Genomic DNA, 16665 nt, shown 5'->3' with positions numbered 1-16665 from the left:
GCCCCTGATGGGTCACAAACCTGGGCCCTTCTTGCTATGAGGCAACAGTGCTAACCACTAAGACATCGTGCTACCCCTTTATAAATACATATTTACTTAATATGTTTAATTTTACCACAGCCTTTCAGATAAATCTTTCATTATGGCATTTTTCAATATTCTCAAACAGCCTTCATCTTTTCTACATTTTACCCTTGTAAAGGCTTCCCTGGTGCTAACATGGAACATGACACGACCCTAGTGTTATCCCTTTTCAAACACTTTTTTGCTTATTTACTTTGGTTATTGGGTATGCACTTTGAAATTAGCCTCAAGACCTTCACAGGAGGGTCAGGGTTAAATCCACTGCAAGGCTGTCAATGTGTTTGCTAGACATGCTGCAAAATAAATAAGACCAATTTATCCTAAATTACAAGAGCAAATATCCTTTGTCTAACTTCTAAAAAACGCCTGAACATAAGACAGTAGTATGGAGGAAAAACTACACTGAGACTAGATTAGGTCCAATAAAATATTTCTTGTATGTATAAATATTTTAGGTCTTTAAATTCTATTTGTTTTTGTAATAAATTAATTTCTAAACATTTATGTGACACAACATGATGTGGGACATTAGATGAGAGTTCACAGCTGATTAGCGGACATCATTTAGACTGTTACTGATAATGTCTAGCTTTATGAGAATATACAAAGCATTTTAACACACCTGACAACTTAGCTTAACATCAACAGCCACTCTATGTTGGCTTCAGGGTAGTGATTCATAAGTAATTGGCCTGATATCAATATGGTAAGGTATAAAATGTTATTCCCTTGGTTTTGGTTTTGGCATTTCTTTTACTAGAACATCCAAAAGCAGCACAAAGGTCTGTTGTTTACTATTTCACCAGGTTGGCCATGGAGCCAAAACACCTTCCTACAATGTTTTTAAAGGTTGCATGTATGTAACCAAATGGCAATTTAGAGGAATGTACTGGAAGTTTACATGGTTAAAATGATACATAATAATATGATCAAATGATGATAATAATATGATAATAAATTCAACATTTTGGAGTTTTTGACTGTCGGGAAAAAGCAAATTGAGTATGTTATTTTAGGCTGAAGGTATAATGACTCCTGACATGTGACACACTGAGCTAAGAACTTAATTAAACCTGATATATTTGGGCATATTGGAGTTTTACTATGTGTCCTGAACCTGGCACAACTTACCCTAGTATCCCAGTTGGACAGGCGCACAGGCTGATGATGACCAGCACGATAACAGTGTTGATTTTTACAATGGGAGTTTTAAAAGTCTCCTCCTCAGCTTTGGACGAGGCTGCAGCCAATGGGTCGAGGGGCGGACTGCGGGCGCAAGGGGAGTTGTCCTCATCCAAGTAACCCGATTGGGCTGCCTTAAAAGGGGCAAAGACGCGTCTTATTTTCTACCTTGAACCTCCGCCTCCTCCCGTCATACAGAAATAGACGGGTTTAGCAGAAAGAGCACATACAATAGTGAGAGTGAGGACACATACAGTAGTGAGAGTGAGGACACATACAGTACAGTGAGGACACATTGGCAAAAATAAATCAGCCACAGTTTCACCCAGGTCCCGGAGCAGATCGGCATCTTCCCCCTGCATAGCAACAGCAGCATCTGAAACCCGGAGATAGGGTCTCACCCAAAGGAGCGATTTTTTCCTGACTGAACCTTGTGAAACACCGAGCTAGTTTGACAAATTAGAGTCAGTAGTAGCAGATTTTTGAGGGAATGGCGCTGGACTTCGCTGCGGGCTGTGTGGGAGGTAAGTACCTGATGCTAGCTAGTTGAAGCTAACAGCTAGCATTAGCATCAACGAGCTGTTTCTTCTCCATCTGAAGCTGGAAATAAAGTCAGTGAAACAGCGGGACTGGAGTTTTTGTTGTTTTGTTAGTTTATGTTTACACCCTGGATGTAATGTGAAGTTACATTCCTAACCTGTTAAGACAGGGTGTGGTGGATGTTCTGTGTTGTTGTCGACTAAATACACATTTCAGGTGAGTTAGGTTTCCACCCCAAAACCTCAGAACAAAAGGTTCAGATTACAGTACTCCAGTAGTACTACAAGTATCAGGCTGTGGCTACTTGCAGTACTGGGTGTTATCTCATAATCACAAATCCCCCAGCTGCAGCAGGGAAACGAGGTAACAGAGTTCATACCTTCCTCCAGGAAAGCCTTGGGAATCCTGTCATCTGTTTTGTCTTTACCACAAACTCCAGCAAATCAAGGATTCTGGATAATCTCACTTTACAGCACAGGCCCTAATGTGATTAAAAATAAAAAACATCAGGAGAACATGGGACTGCTAACTTTATCACATCACATCTGATATGAGCCCAGCAATTCTCCTAAAAGACTAGATTTGTTATTCGTTCCCTGATTTTTACATGACAAAAAGCCTTTCACAAAGCACCCTGGCCACGCCAAAGTAAGAATAGGCAAATTAATTATAAACTGCAGAGTCGTCGTCCAACTGGAAACCAAAAAACCTGCAGGTACTCTGACTCTACAGCTAATCAGTTGAAGTCTGCAGAGGTATGTTTGAATAAAATCTCAGGTCATGGACAAGGGTGCAGACGTGTGAGGGTGGTGGAAGACACAGTATACAAACCTGAAATGAAATACTGCTTTAAACGGTTCCCACAAACATGAAATGTATAGTTTCTATTTCAGTCTTATTAATACTTACATACCGTGATGTTCCAATGGAGTGCATTACACTTATAAATAATCCTTATGAAGGGCTAATGCTGTACGTTTTAATATGACAGAAGTTGTATCATAGGTTTTTGATCCATTGGCATAAGTCAAGGACAGGGCATTGTTAAGCTTTCGTCACAGGCTGCAGTGCAGTGACCATCTGATTACTTTGCTTAGCGTCATGATGGGTGGGCTGTCTGCTGTTGCAAGATGAGCCACCTGATCCTAAGCTATTTTCTTTTCTGAAATCAAATACATAGTCGCAGTGATACAGCTCCAGGGAATATATCTTATACTGTAGCTTTAGGCATGTATTGCTATTATGCTTTTATCAGGCCAGTTTCTTTATTTTATTTTGTTTATTTGACAGCGACAACGCACAATACATTTATTGTAGAGGCTATAGCTAAAAGGAAATGTTCATTACAGCCCCTGGGTGATGCACAGACTGAATTAACAGACACATGTACTACAGTAAAGCGTTCTGTGATAATATATAAATATAAATCCTGGCTCTTGTTTTTCAGGTGCTGCTGGTGTTTTAGTTGGACATCCATTTGACACTGTGAAGGTGGGTGTCTCCTCCATTCTCTGCAGTATTTACTCGTATTAGGCAATGACCTGATCTTGTACTTTGCTGTTAAAGTGCTGTAAGTCAGACCACTCCAGTAAAGCCTCCAACAGATTGGAAAAGAGATCCTTCAGCTCCGTCCACCAACAAACAATTCAGCAGGATTATTCTAACTCATAGTTAATTGTATCCTTAACTCTTTAAAGTCCAAAATAAGAACAGTTATTTGTGCTCCTCATAGATTTTAATGAAAATGTAATTTATGGTATGCTATTTAGGGAAATTCAGTTACTGGTATTTTGCTGAATAACTAATCCCTGTAGTTTCGAGGTTCTGCAAAGTCATGAAATATCATAGGCACTAAAGTTATTAGGGCTATCTATGCAACACTCCTTTGGCATTAAGGTTACATTTATAAAATAAAAATTTAATACACAAACTTTGTCTTCTGAACTTTCACATCATGTGGTTTTCTGACGTCACGTTATTTTGTATGAGTTTACTGGAAAATATTCGGAGGTTTCACTTGAGGCCATTAACTTATAGAATTACTTACATTTTGCCTTCAATTTGCTGCCTTAAGGAAGTTTTAAATATACAACTGTGTAAATTTGCAGCATCCACTTTAGAGGCCTACAAAGATGGTAAATGCTTGGGTTTTAGCTCTTGTGTACTTTGCTTTTAATGTCATTTCTCCCTGAGCCGGTGTCTGCTGGGGGCTGGGGGAGGCTGTCTTTAACAGCAACAGTGTCATTGTGTTGTAGACGAGAGAGAGAAATAAACAACCTCTCCACGGAAATGTGACCTAGTAAGTATGGTCAAGGTCTTTTTCTCTCACCCAATGTCTTGTCTTGAGTTATAGAAATATAAAGCACAGAGGGTCTTTTTTTTGTTTTGTTTTTTTATAGTATTTCATTCTCGGTTTATTATTCCTAATAAGTGTTGCACCCCACCCCCTTTGTACCTCCTTTTTCTACTCCAAAAGAAACAATTTCAAAATCTGTTGTCTAACCTTTAAACCTGCATTACAATATATGGTTCATAGTTGTTTTGGTCCTATTTGACGCATTAATTTTTTGTATGACTAACATGAGGGCTGTCATCCACAGGTGCGGCTTCAAGTTCAGAATGTGGATAAACCTTTGTACCGTGGGACATTTCACTGCTTCCAGTCAATAATACGTCAGGAGTCGGTAGGTTTGTGCCGTCTGTGAATGCCTCGTGATGTTTCACTATTTTTTTTTAATCAGATGATTTGTTGCTCGCTTTCACCATGTGCACTTACTGTACTAGTGTGGCGAATGGTCTCTGCACTAATTAAGGTGTCTGGTTACAGTGACACCAGCATGTTCCTAATATGGGGTGTTAGGGGTGAAATGGGGAGGTGGCATGTCTGCCAGCAGGGGAAAGTGAGAACTATATTCCTGCATGGGCTAAAAAAAGCTTTGGACATCGTGCCATTTGAGCTCATGTCAAGTGTGCTTGGAGTAAGTGAATTTCTAATGACAGTTTCATATCGAGGTATTGGACAGTATTAACAAACAGTACAATATTAACAAACGTTAAGAGGTTCTCCGTTTGATTAAGAAATTTTGTTTATCTGTTTCATAACTAAGGATTTCTAAGACAAATATCAACGTTGGTGCTATTAGGGATCAGCTGATTAGAGAAGGACATTTGGCTGTTGTTTCTTTCATTTTGGCATTATCAGTGCGGTCTTGTCATTTTTGGCATTCCAGTGTTTATCTCATTGTGATAGCCCCAAGGCTTTAAAAACTGAAATATGATTGTTTGGCACATCTGATTTTCAGAAGTGTGACTCTAAGGAAACACAGGACTATAGCTTATAGTTTTTACACAAGTGTAATGAATATGATAACAGTGGTAATTTGACTAAATTAAATTATTTGACTGCTCCTCAGTTGCTTGTATGCCACTACCAGTGTTGGTGCCCTTCTGTAACTAACTGGACTAGCCACCACCTGTAGCTATAGGAACTGCAGTTGCTAGCTAAATATACAGTTATAAGCTTCATTAAGGGTAAATAACTATTTTGACAATGTTATCCAGTGATTCAGAGGCACAAATGGTTGATCTGAAGAAATTAATCACAAATTAGAACACTTAAATGGTCTATACAGAAGTATCAGTTACTATTTTATGTGTGCAAATGACCAAACCCTTAACTTTGTTACCTACAGGTCTTTGGAGAGGGGTTTTCTTCAGTGGTTCCAGTAATGTATCTTTGTGTCCTTAGGCTCTTGGTCTGTACAAAGGCATTGGTTCTCCAATGATGGGCCTGACCTTCATCAATGCCATAGTTTTTGGTGTGCAGGGTAATGCCATGCGGAAACTTGGTTGCGACACGCCACTGAACCAGTTCCTGGCAGGAGCCTCTGCTGGTACAATCCAGTGTGTCATCTGCTGCCCAATGGAGCTGGCCAAGACACGCATGCAGTTGCAAGGGACTGGAGAGAAGAAGTCCAAGAAGAAGATGTATAAGAACTCCCTGGACTGTCTGGTGAGAATCTATAAGAAAGAAGGAGTCCGAGGTATCAATCGTGGCATGGTGACCACCCTATTGCGTGAGGCACCTGGTTTTGGTGTGTACTTTCTTGCATATGATGTGCTGACACGTTCCCTGGGTTGTGAGCCAGAAGATCCATACATGATCCCCAAGCTGTTGTTTGCTGGTGGAATGTCTGGCATCGCTTCCTGGATCTCCACCTATCCCGTGGATGTGATCAAGTCACGTCTCCAGGCCGATGGGGTTGGTGGTGTGAACCAGTATAACGGCATCATGGACTGTGTCAGACAGAGCTTACAGAAAGAGGGGTGGAGAGTGTTCACACGTGGACTCACATCCACTTTGCTCCGTGCATTTCCAGTGAATGCTACCACTTTTGCCACTGTCACTCTATTTTTAATGTACATGCGTCAAGGGGAAGAGTGTAGGATTCAGGACTCTGAACCACAGTCTGTCCAACTGCAGCCTCTGCAGGCACAGCCAACCAGCATGTGAGCTGCTGTGCACTACAGTGACTACAGTCAGCAGCAAATCTGTCTATTATAGATGCAGCTTTTTCCTGATCTGTGATCTGATAACTTGTGTTCCTAATAACAAAGCTGAACTGATCCAAGATAAACCTCTGCCCACGGAGGTTCAGCCAAGTGACCACATGTAGTATATAAATAATATATATTTTCAGGTATAAGCTGCATTTGTAAATATGGTCTATTTTTAATGTATTTTAGCTTTATACACATTTTGTTGTGTTTTTATGTAATTTTAAGAACCTTATTGGTTGCAAAAATTTAGAGTCAAAGAATTGATCTTTAATGCATCTGTCAGCATTAAAGACCTGTCAGCATTAAAGACCAGTGGTGCATGTTTGTAATATACCTTAACAGGTGTCCAAACTTGTATTCATTCACAGTTGTTGATTACAAAGTAACCAAAGTCCACAAAGTTGGACATGCTTGTCAACAGTATATTTGTACTGTTACTTTTTGCAAAGTTCAATCAGTGAAATTAATGTGATTTAATATTTAGTTTTAATCAGTTTACCCATCCATAATATTCTCTCTATGGTGTCCAGGTCAAAGAACCCACTTACAAGTTACATATTTAAGTTAAGTTAAATAAATATACACTCAGCTCAGCAGTTTATTAACATAAGCTAATGCAGTCTAACAATAAATGCTCTCTTTATATGGGTGATCATTTTTTTAAGGTGACAGTTTCTGTGGGAACTGATTTAGAGAGATGTTGGAAGATGTAGCTTGTAATGCAGTTCATGCATACAGATAGCTTTACCTACAGTAACTGTCACTGAGTGTACATTTACATTTATGTAGATATGGTTGTATTAATTTTCTATGGTTGTAACTGTGTAATAATGGGAATTCGCTCCAAATTATAGCTGCTGTGATGTGCCTGACAGGAGGTTTAATCAAGTGAAAGTTAGAACTTTTTATTTCAGTTTTTATCTGCTGTAATAATTTGCTCTGGATTAAGAAGGTTATAGTGAAAATATTAGTTTGGCAGTACAATATAAACATTGTTTAGATAAAGGCAGGTACAAAATAATCACTTTTAAAAAGTGTCTCATTATTTTGATACAGTCATGACAGTCATGATCTAAATCCAAAATTGTATGCAGTTTTTAAAAAAAAATGTTTTTTGTCCTGGACATTTTTTTAAGCATACAATACACTCAAAAATTTTATATTTTGTGTTTCCCACTAATGTAAGATTTTGTTGTCACACAAAGCTGATAGATTGATTGAAAGTCAACTTTTTAAAATCCCAAATGTATTTTTAAACCGTTTGCTCGCTGCTATTAAATGCTTAGATGTGAAGCTCAGTGTTTCCCTTGACATTCTCCACAAGGAGGCATTATCATACCAGTGTTATGAAGTGTACACACTAACCTGTGCCATCTAGTGGCAGAGAAAGTAATGCCTGAAAACACTTGAGTTAGGTTTTATCTGTCCTTGATGTAGCTGCATATTATGACTTCTACAGCTGTGTTTAACAAAGTACAGTTCAAGTCCATCAACTAAATAAAAATAATTACACATCACTGCCTCACTAACCTTGAATGTATCTTAAACAGCCAGCTCTTAAGTGTCTTGTAACATTTGAGACTATAATAATATTTATTGGAGACAGTTCTGAAGAAATATTATGAAATATATTATTTTAAATATTATTTTGCCAAAAAACAATGTTCAGTACTATTTGGAATTAATGTTCAAATATTTAGCACTAAGGACAGAAAAATCTAGTGTTGCTAATGTTCTATAAGTCTCTAAATCTGACTTTTAATCCTTTGACACAAAAAAACAATCTATGAATGTATATTGTGAATTTGGTGTGTGTTTTGTTCTCATGTCTTTAGATTTGCCTTAATTCTTGTCATATATTTTTCTGTTCCAGGACTTTAGTTCTGTTCCTTATTGATGACTATGTCTGACTGTACTGGTATATATGATGGCTAATGTCTCTCGGCTGCTTTAAATACCTAATGTTGCTTTTGTGTTTTCTGTCCAATATCTTGCACCAAAGTAACGTTCACTATGAATTTCAGTGAAATAAAAAGGTATAGTTTTTTCCTCATTTTCTGAAATATATGGTTGTTGGTATTAGATGTTTAGGTTTTATATACTGATTTAAACGTGTTGTTTTCATGTCGCAACACCAAGCCTGATGAATTTGGCTTCATAGTTCACTAGAGATAAAAGGCTGAACTCTAGTGGATATATTTGGGTATTGTAGGTTTCATCTACATCTTGTCTTGTTGACTAAACTTGTTCAAATCTGTTAAGGTGGAGCGCAAAAAACATTTTGTGACATTATGTAAAAAATATCTTTTATTTAAGAAATCTCATATGACATATTTATAGTTATTCCTGAGTGGTGTTGTAAAGAAGTGTATTCATAATTTTAACAAAACAAAGTCTGGATCTAATAATGCACATCCATAAGCCTTAAGGGAAACACTTGCCACTTAAATGATTTTAAAAAAAAAAAGCAGCATGAAACAAACCAAGAAATTAATAGAATACCATTCAAGTTTGAGTGGCGTTCCCCTTCAGCGCGCAAAAAGGTTTCTCTCATTCAGATACATACATACATAGACAGAGCATTTATTGTACACAGCATAGGAAAAGGCATCTTCTGGTCCCTTGAGAGGCTGATAACAGAAACATGAAGCAAGTAAGAGGACAGGGAAAGAGGGAGAACATGGAAAAGGGAACTATGTATGAAGTGGAGAAAAAAGGAAAAGAGTATAATTGACAAATGGTAGAAATGTTTGCCTCTTTGTGAAATGCTTACAGTGTTGCTCTCCTACTCTGCTAACTGGTTTTTCGTCCTTTTGACGTGTTGACGAGGAAGGGGTCGCAGGAGTAACGCAGGAAGTGGTAGATCTCCTCGGCCCTGGATCGACTCATACAGCCTCCTTTCTGTATGGCTTCAATAGAGCTGGAGGAGTAAAGACATTAGGGATGTTTTATGGTATGAACGAAAGGGGAAGCTATCACATTTTTGTCTGTTCTACTTGCTGCAATACACTGTATACACACATTTCCATTACCTGTTCATGAGATGGGCGATGGACTTAAAATTGTGGCTCAGGTTGAGAGCATGGGCATAGCTCACAGAGGGCAGGCTCAAATACATCTGCAGGGCCTGCTGCCCGTGCTGCCCTTTGACCTCCAGTGGTACTGCAATGCCCTGACCTTTTCGCTGCTCCAGTCGTGCCAGGTCTGCCAGCAAGCCAGCGCTCTCTTCAGCACCACTGCTCCACAGCAAGCGGATCCCGGTACGCACAAGTCCTGCTAACGTACTGTCAAAGAAACGTGTTCTCTGAAATGGACGTGACGCCTCACCTGGGATGACAGGCATAAATAACATAAACATACTTAATCTCACTCAATATATCAAATTGTCTTCATGTTGCATAAATGAGTATTTATTCATCTACAGATATAGATATCAATGTTATATTTTCTGTAACCTTTTGATAAAGATCTTTTAATTTAAACTTACAAGAGATCATTAGGAACTTCATGTTAATGTTATTTTACTACTGTGTTCAGATTTTGATGGGAAGGTTGACTGTCATGCATGTCTGCTGATACATGTTAGCACAGCTTGAAACAGGTTTGCTGTGTCTGACGGTAACAAAATCTATCTACCATCAGTTTGCGGTTCTATGTGCCACACTATTTCTTGACTCATTGCAGTGATTGATGACCAATGAAATGTGTCAATTAATGACCACTCTTGAGTTTTGCCTCCTATTTGCCAACCAAGACTCCAGGAAGTCATTGTACCTGGCCAAGAACTAGTTTGTAAATATATAAAAATCTTAAAATACACAGCAGGCTACAAGACTGACTGACCTGGCTTGGTTCGGTCTTTCTCCACAATCAGACAAATACGATCAAACAATCCTTGCAAGCTGTTCACTCTTTCAACCAGTCGCTTCCGGTTCTGCATCACAGCCAAATCTGATTGGCTGTGCCGCTCCACTGCCATGCGGTTGCTGACAATGAAGTAGCTGCCATCCAGTGAGCAGACGTGGATGGTGGCTGCATGGCGCTGGCGCAGGACGGTCATCAACTCCACTCCACTACTAATGCAGCGACTGTCCACCAGAATGCAAACTGAGGCAGGGGACTCGCTGCCTGACACATCCTGTTTAACGGATGTCTGGGGCTGGGGCATTGAGGAGATGGCAGGGGGTGCCTGGTCAAAGGAAAACAAATATCAAATGTAGATACTTTTCAATTCTATGGAAACTTAAAAAAAACAAACATTTTCCTTTCACAGAGTCTAAGGTATGACCATATGGACCGGTGTCTTATGGACAGGTGTACTTTTACCTGAGGTTTTTTCTTGGAGGATAACAACAATCCTGACTCCACAAAGTCTAGCTCATCAGAGAGGAGATGTTGGTTTTCTAGCCTCTGTTGGTACCTGCAGAAGAGTGCAAATAATGCTCTAGTATCTGCTGTCTGTAAATGTGTGCATATATAAGGGTTGTTTACCTCTCACTTTGCTGTTCTTCAGCCACTGAGCTCCTTTGAGCTTTACTCAACAATGAGACCTTGGATGCTAAGGTTGAGGAGGAGGAGGAGGGGGTTGTCTGCTGCTGGTGTTGCTGCTGGACCCTACTAAGCTCTGGTTGCACCACTTTTGGCTGCAAGGGGACAGCAACATCCCATCCTGTTACAGGTCTCTCCTCCTTACCGATCTCTGTCTCTTCCTCACTAGAATCATTAATGCGTAGGACTCGTTTGCGCTTTGTTGTCCCCCCAGCTCTCTGCTCTGCTGGAGATTCAGCCTTGGTCTTACTGCCAGCTCCAGCTCCTACTCTGGTTCTGGCTTTGTGCAGAAAAACACGCCGTCTGGTAGCATACTGCCTCCTACCATCCACACACAATTCCTCGGGCATGAGCTCAACCTCTTCCTCACTGCTCTCCACCTCCTCCACCTCACTGCCAACGACAAAGCTGTCCTCTGCATAGGTTTCATCCATTTCAGGCACCTGGATGGGAATATGGGTTAGGAACATAGATTGGAGTTTGGGAATATGACATTTGCACTGAGTAAAGGTAAAAAAAAAAAAAAAAGCACATTATACCTGGGAAAAGATGTCTACGTTGTTACGGTTTCTATAGGACATTTTGAACTTGCCCAGGACTGCAGGGCTTCTCACGGACTTCAGGTATATCCCGTGCATCTCTGAGTCTGATATAAAGGAGAACAAGAAGCCCAAATGTAAGTCACGCAGCAGGACTGCTTCAGCTTCTTAAATCACTGAAACAATCACTAAATCCACTAAAGACACAGTACTGTCACATTTCTCAGTGCTGTACCATTCAGTCCCTGGGAAAAGTGCGTATTGTCGACCACAAATCCTTCAAGAGACTGGTTTAGATCTTCTCTGCCCTCTTCATCAGATGACACATCTGCACCCTCCTCATTCTCCGATAGCTCTGCTTCTTCATCCAGGAATTGGCGTCCATTTTGACATATGGTGTGCTGACAAAGGAACATCTGAAAATGTCAAGTCTGACGAACGCGTAAGGTGTCTGAGCAACTGACATCAGATATTTGTAGGCTTGACATTTTCATACAAGAAGGAAGGTGTCATTTTGGACAAAAGTTCAACCGGTATGACATTTGCTCTGACTATATTTTGAGACAATTAAACAGCAGTAGCTACTTCCAGTGAAAGAAAAAAAACAAAACATATTCTGCAGTCCCCTTAAAATAAAGCCAGAAACAAACCAACAACCTGAGCTGTGTGTGTATCTCCACATGTACGGAGCAGTGATCTGAAAACATGTGAAAGAAATGATAGAGTTGAAAGCACTGAGAGCATCCTGCAGAGACATCTATTGCAAAACAGACCTTGGCTTTGCTCTGCTGGACTCGTTGCCTCTCAGCTCCCTGTGCTGTGGTTCTGTGTGTGAATATAGAATTGTTCTGGAAATCATCATCAGACGCAGCTTCGCCCTCTGTTTCACAAGTCTGGAGAACAATAAGGAGAGCAAATTACACTGTCAATGGTTTGTGATGCTGCATATTGTTAAATAATGAGGTTATGCAGCAGATATTATAAGTAATGCATGACATGAAAGCATTTAAATGAAATCAGCTACAGCATATTGCACAGGTTGAATCCTAGATAAATGTTAATGAAGAAAACCTTACAGTATCAAGTGCAACTGCACGTTTCCTGAGCACAGCCACTGGGGAGTCCATATCACCAGAGATCTTGGACTGACAGAGACAAGACATGTTACATGTTACATACATACTGATCAAGGTATTTTATGTAGTTAGATATGTTTTGCCAAGACATTTCAGGAGCTAAAAATGCTTCTTTATTGGTTGCCACTTTGGTTGTCATGACAACTGCAGGCACCTTGGAAATGACAGACAGAGGCAGCTTGAACTGAGAGATCAACTGTCTTCGCTCTTGTTTTAGTACCAAAATACAGGGGTGAATTCCTGATTATTATTTACTGTGTGTTTGAGAACAATCTGTAACATTTTTAGGATAATTAAATGTAAATGTTTTTGCTTAGTTAGGCTCCTGTGATTGTTAACAGACTGTTGACTGGGCAAAACAAGGCATTTAAAAGGGCATGCATAACGTATGGAAAATCATAATAGGCATTTGAATCATTTTCTAACATTTTATTACCTAAATCCATAGACTAATACATTAATTAAGAAAACAATTCACAGATTAATAGAATAGCAAGAATAATCAGTATGTTTCAGTTCTAATATCAACATGTTTGCTCACCAGTTCAGGGGAAGACAAAGGGTTGGCCTTGTTCTGATGCCTTCTTTTAAAAACAATTTCATCTTCACTGTCACTGTTGCACCCTACTAAGAAAAATGACACATTAAAAACTGCAGGGAACTTGGCAGTGGGCTCAAATGGATCAGAACAAAAAGTGAACTGACAAACACATTTCAAGCTACTAAGCATTGATAAGGAGGAGAGTCAGACATACAAATAGATTCCTGATGTGACTTGTGCTCAGACAGCACTCTCTCAGCCTCAGCGATGTGACCTTCACCCTCTGGTCGTCTCCGTTTCAATCTGGAGAATAAAGGTCCTGCTGGACCAGGCATGACCATGCCCCTGGCTCCAGGTGATGTGATTGGAGATGGGAGTGCCCCACTGCCTAAGGTCAGAAGAGAGGACGTTCCTCTGTTCCTATGCTCTGGCAGCATTTGGGGTGTAGATAACTTGTATTCACTTAACTGTAAAGGCATTTTCTGTTTATTGAAGCTGTTAGAGGGAGTGGAATGGTTAGGGACGCCCAGCAGGGATAGTGTGGAATCAACCTGCTTAACAGTCTGCGGAGAGGTCGACACAGATGGGCCAGCAACAGCTTCTACTTGTGCTTCATCCTCAGAATCTTCCAGTGAATATCCAAGGTCAAAATTGACAGAGAAGTATTCACAGGAGCTGTTAAATGAATTAGAATTGTGTTGCAATGTAGGAGATTTAGAGTGAGCTGTAATTGCCATGTTTGTCACTGAACTCTCTGTTGGAGTGTTATGGGTGTCAGTATCCTGTTTTTTCAGCTTGGAAGGAGTTATGTGATGTGTGGGTGTGAAATCCTCTGTTTGTACTGTGTTTAACCTATGTGTGGTGTCTGCTGAGTGATTTGTGCTACACTGCTTTATTGGAGCATGCATTTGTGAAGTGAGAAACATCTTTCTTGTGCTATTAGAAGGGTCTGCAGTGCAGGGGGATGTCCTTGGTGTGATGGCAGGGGTGGAGATGTCTGGAAGGGTCATCTGAAGGAAGGCTTCATCATCCCCGAACAGATCCATGCTCTCATCTGTTTCACTGCTGTCCTGACAGACCCTGTCATCTTTTACATCTCCATCTGTGAAGTTTGGCATTTCTTCATTCTTTACATCCTCCCAGCTGTCATTTTTCTCTCTTGTTCTGTTACTGTTACTATTTACTTCCTTGTTTTTTGCTTGCTCACTAACCCATTCCTTCTTGAAGTTACAGTTTATTTCATCATTTGCTTCCTTTCCTTCGTCCCTGATGTCCTGATTATCATCACTTACTTCTTCATCTCCAAAAACCTCATCCCAGGACGGGCTGTCCTGATGAGGCCAATCACAATCAGTTTTACAGCCCTCTTTATTTGCTGGAGTCTCGCATGAGTCCGCCCTGGGGAAGGTATTGCCAGTGTCACTGTTCACTTCGTCATCATCATCATCTACATCCAGGGTAAAGCTAACCTGGAATGGCTGATGAACCTGCTGAATAGAGGAAGGAAGGATAGAAACAGCCACTCTGGCCTCAAAATCCTCCTGCAGTGACGGTGGAGACCTAGACAGGAGCTCCGCTACATTGTCCAGAATGACCTTCAGACTCTCATGTCTTACTGGAAGGAGTTTAGCAGAGGAGGAAGAAGGTGTGGAATTCCATTTAGGGAGGTAGAACATGGCTTGAAGTTCAAGATCTTCGTTTTCATCAATTTCCGGGATTAACCGTGAATCTTTGTCTAAATCTACTTGTTTGCTGACTGTATGTTCTGATTCTTTCATATTAACACTGGCACAGTCATCACCCACGTCAGCTTCTGGACAATCGTTTTTAGAGGCAAGAGGATAAATTGCTGTAGGTGCCAGGCAATCTGTGAAGTCATCATAAGGTGCTTCAAGATCATGTTCATCAGGAAGTCTTTGTTTTGTCACAGCTAACATAGAAACTAAACTTGTTCTTTGTGTTTTTTCCCTCTCTGTTTTCTCTTCAGTACTTTCTGGGTCAGGCAGTGACAGGTGAGGCAGATTGGGTTTGCTGCTGGTAGATTTAGTACAGGTCTTTCTGCTTTTCTGTTTCTTCTCTTGGACAACAACTTCGTCTTTGTGGAGGTAAGGAAGGAGCTCCTGTTCGTAACGACATTCCCCCTGAAAACACAAACACACAAACAAACACACGCACACAGAAGGTGAAGTGTAGTATAAGAAAATATTCCTCTGAAAGAGAACCAAGTTCAGAGTGCCCATTTTACAACACACAATATTCAATGCATTCAATTAAAAAAAATCTTCTTGCCGGTTCATGTTCATACTGTAATCTAATTAGGAATTGTCCTGTGAGGAGACATCACATGGTGGCAACAGATGGAGTATACAAAAGTCTGATGTAACATTTTCACTACATTTCTTTTTTTTTTTTTTTTTTAAACACAATGGAAACACATTTCATCACAGTGCAAAAAAATCTAAATGAAATACTACAATAAATCTGCCCAAAAATAAAACATCTTCCCATCTCTCCATCTAATTCACGCACGCACGCTCGCACGCACACGCTCGCACACGCACGCACACACACGCACACACACACACACACACACACACTGTGATCATCCAAAACCTGTTGTGTGCAAACCATGCGGTCTGGATGTGATTCACAGAGAGTGGTGTCCTGCATGGGCCTACAGGGTGCCATCGATCCTGTGACCAGCAGGATGTAGATGTGTGAACACAAAGAAGAAAGGTAAAGATGCCTACTGCATAGCGAAAGCAAGAAAGGGCACTAGTAACTGAAAAACCAAAACCAAATGAAAGACACAAAACCTGCATTATTTTATAAAACTGTACATTAGTGTAAACAATAGGTTGGTAATAATAATAATAATAATAATGAGGCATTCCTGTTTCCTTTATGACGAAAGAACAAAATTAACTGAATTATTTTAATTCTTGATCAGCAGGTTTGTACTTTGTGCCAATATTAGGGTAGTGTGTCGTGTGGTTTTTACTGTCATATCTTTCGTACTTAATCAGCACACTATTGTAGGCATGATAAGTATGTTTGCCAACTTGCTTATTATATACTGAAGCAGTTGAGTGAGATATTATGTCTGTAAACACAGGCACCTCCCAATAAAGACAAAATTATGATGTTCCCTTTGAAACATGTTTCACTTTAAAGAAAGAAACAAGTGATGATAGATTTATCACCTTGAATAACCTCATGTTAAAAAGCAATCGAAAGAACGTACAATACCTCTACAATTATTTCGTCACACCTTAGCCATACCTCTGCTAATCCTTTAATTAAACAAAAAAAAAAACAAAAACCTGGAGGCAAACAGTGAGCAGGTTGCAGGCATCACACTCATAGCCAAAGCATGACAGCAGCAATCAGCACTTGAGCTCTCTGCAGTTCTCATAAAAGCAGAAATACTTTTCCCAGGCGAGGCTTTCCATAGATGCAATTTTATCTATTTACATTTCTGTGCAGTTACTCTGTCACTGAATACAGTCTAGAGAGGCCCTTGCTTAAATGCATG

At 40.0% G+C, this 16665-nt stretch overlaps 2 protein-coding genes across 3 annotated transcripts in view; one reads left to right on the top strand and one right to left on the bottom strand.

Annotated features, from left to right (window-relative positions):
* Positions 1-1449: 1449 nt before the first annotated feature.
* Positions 1450-8424, top strand: slc25a29l (solute carrier family 25 member 29-like). The gene is made up of 4 exons (XM_026329474.2): positions 1450-1790; positions 3254-3297; positions 4407-4490; positions 5555-8424. Exons 1-4 carry the CDS (start codon positions 1757-1759, stop codon positions 6317-6319), a joined length of 927 nt encoding a protein of 308 aa, XP_026185259.1. The 5' UTR covers positions 1450-1756; the 3' UTR covers positions 6320-8424.
* Positions 8425-8460: 36 nt separating this feature from the next.
* fancm (FA complementation group M) overlaps positions 8461-16665 on the bottom strand; it is a 33248-nt gene continuing 25043 nt past the window's right edge. The window contains exons 14-24 of one of the 2 annotated variants that reach the window (XM_026329350.2): positions 13345-15271; positions 13131-13216; positions 12530-12598; positions 12227-12346; positions 11689-11854; positions 11454-11560; positions 10858-11357; positions 10693-10786; positions 10210-10555; positions 9399-9693; positions 8461-9286 (exon numbers count right to left, since the gene is read on the bottom strand). In XM_026329350.2, the coding sequence (XP_026185135.1) occupies positions 9160-9286; positions 9399-9693; positions 10210-10555; positions 10693-10786; positions 10858-11357; positions 11454-11560; positions 11689-11854; positions 12227-12346; positions 12530-12598; positions 13131-13216; positions 13345-15271 (3837 nt within the window). In that variant the 3' untranslated portion in view covers positions 8461-9159. The remainder of the gene's footprint in view (positions 9287-9398; positions 9694-10209; positions 10556-10692; positions 10787-10857; positions 11358-11453; positions 11561-11688; positions 11855-12226; positions 12347-12529; positions 12599-13130; positions 13217-13344; positions 15272-16665) is intronic. The other variant, XM_026329425.2, reaches the window with a different exon arrangement.

The sequence above is a fragment of the Mastacembelus armatus genome, chromosome 22 (assembly GCF_900324485.2).
Source record: "Mastacembelus armatus chromosome 22, fMasArm1.2, whole genome shotgun sequence".
NCBI classification, from domain to species: Eukaryota; Metazoa; Chordata; class Actinopteri; order Synbranchiformes; family Mastacembelidae; genus Mastacembelus; species Mastacembelus armatus.
The sequence above is the reverse complement of the archived record's forward strand: the minus strand, read 5'-3'. Positions and strand labels throughout refer to the sequence as shown.

Coding starts and splice junctions, on each gene's coding strand:
- slc25a29l (XM_026329474.2), top strand. CDS start 1,757: ATGGCGCTGGACTTCGCTGCGGGCTGTGTGGGAG. Junction 1,791..3,253: donor CGCTGCGGGCTGTGTGGGAG/GTAAGTACCTGA, acceptor CTTGTTTTTCAG/GTGCTGCTGGTGTTTTAGTT. Junction 3,298..4,406: donor ATCCATTTGACACTGTGAAG/GTGGGTGTCTCC, acceptor TGTCATCCACAG/GTGCGGCTTCAAGTTCAGAA.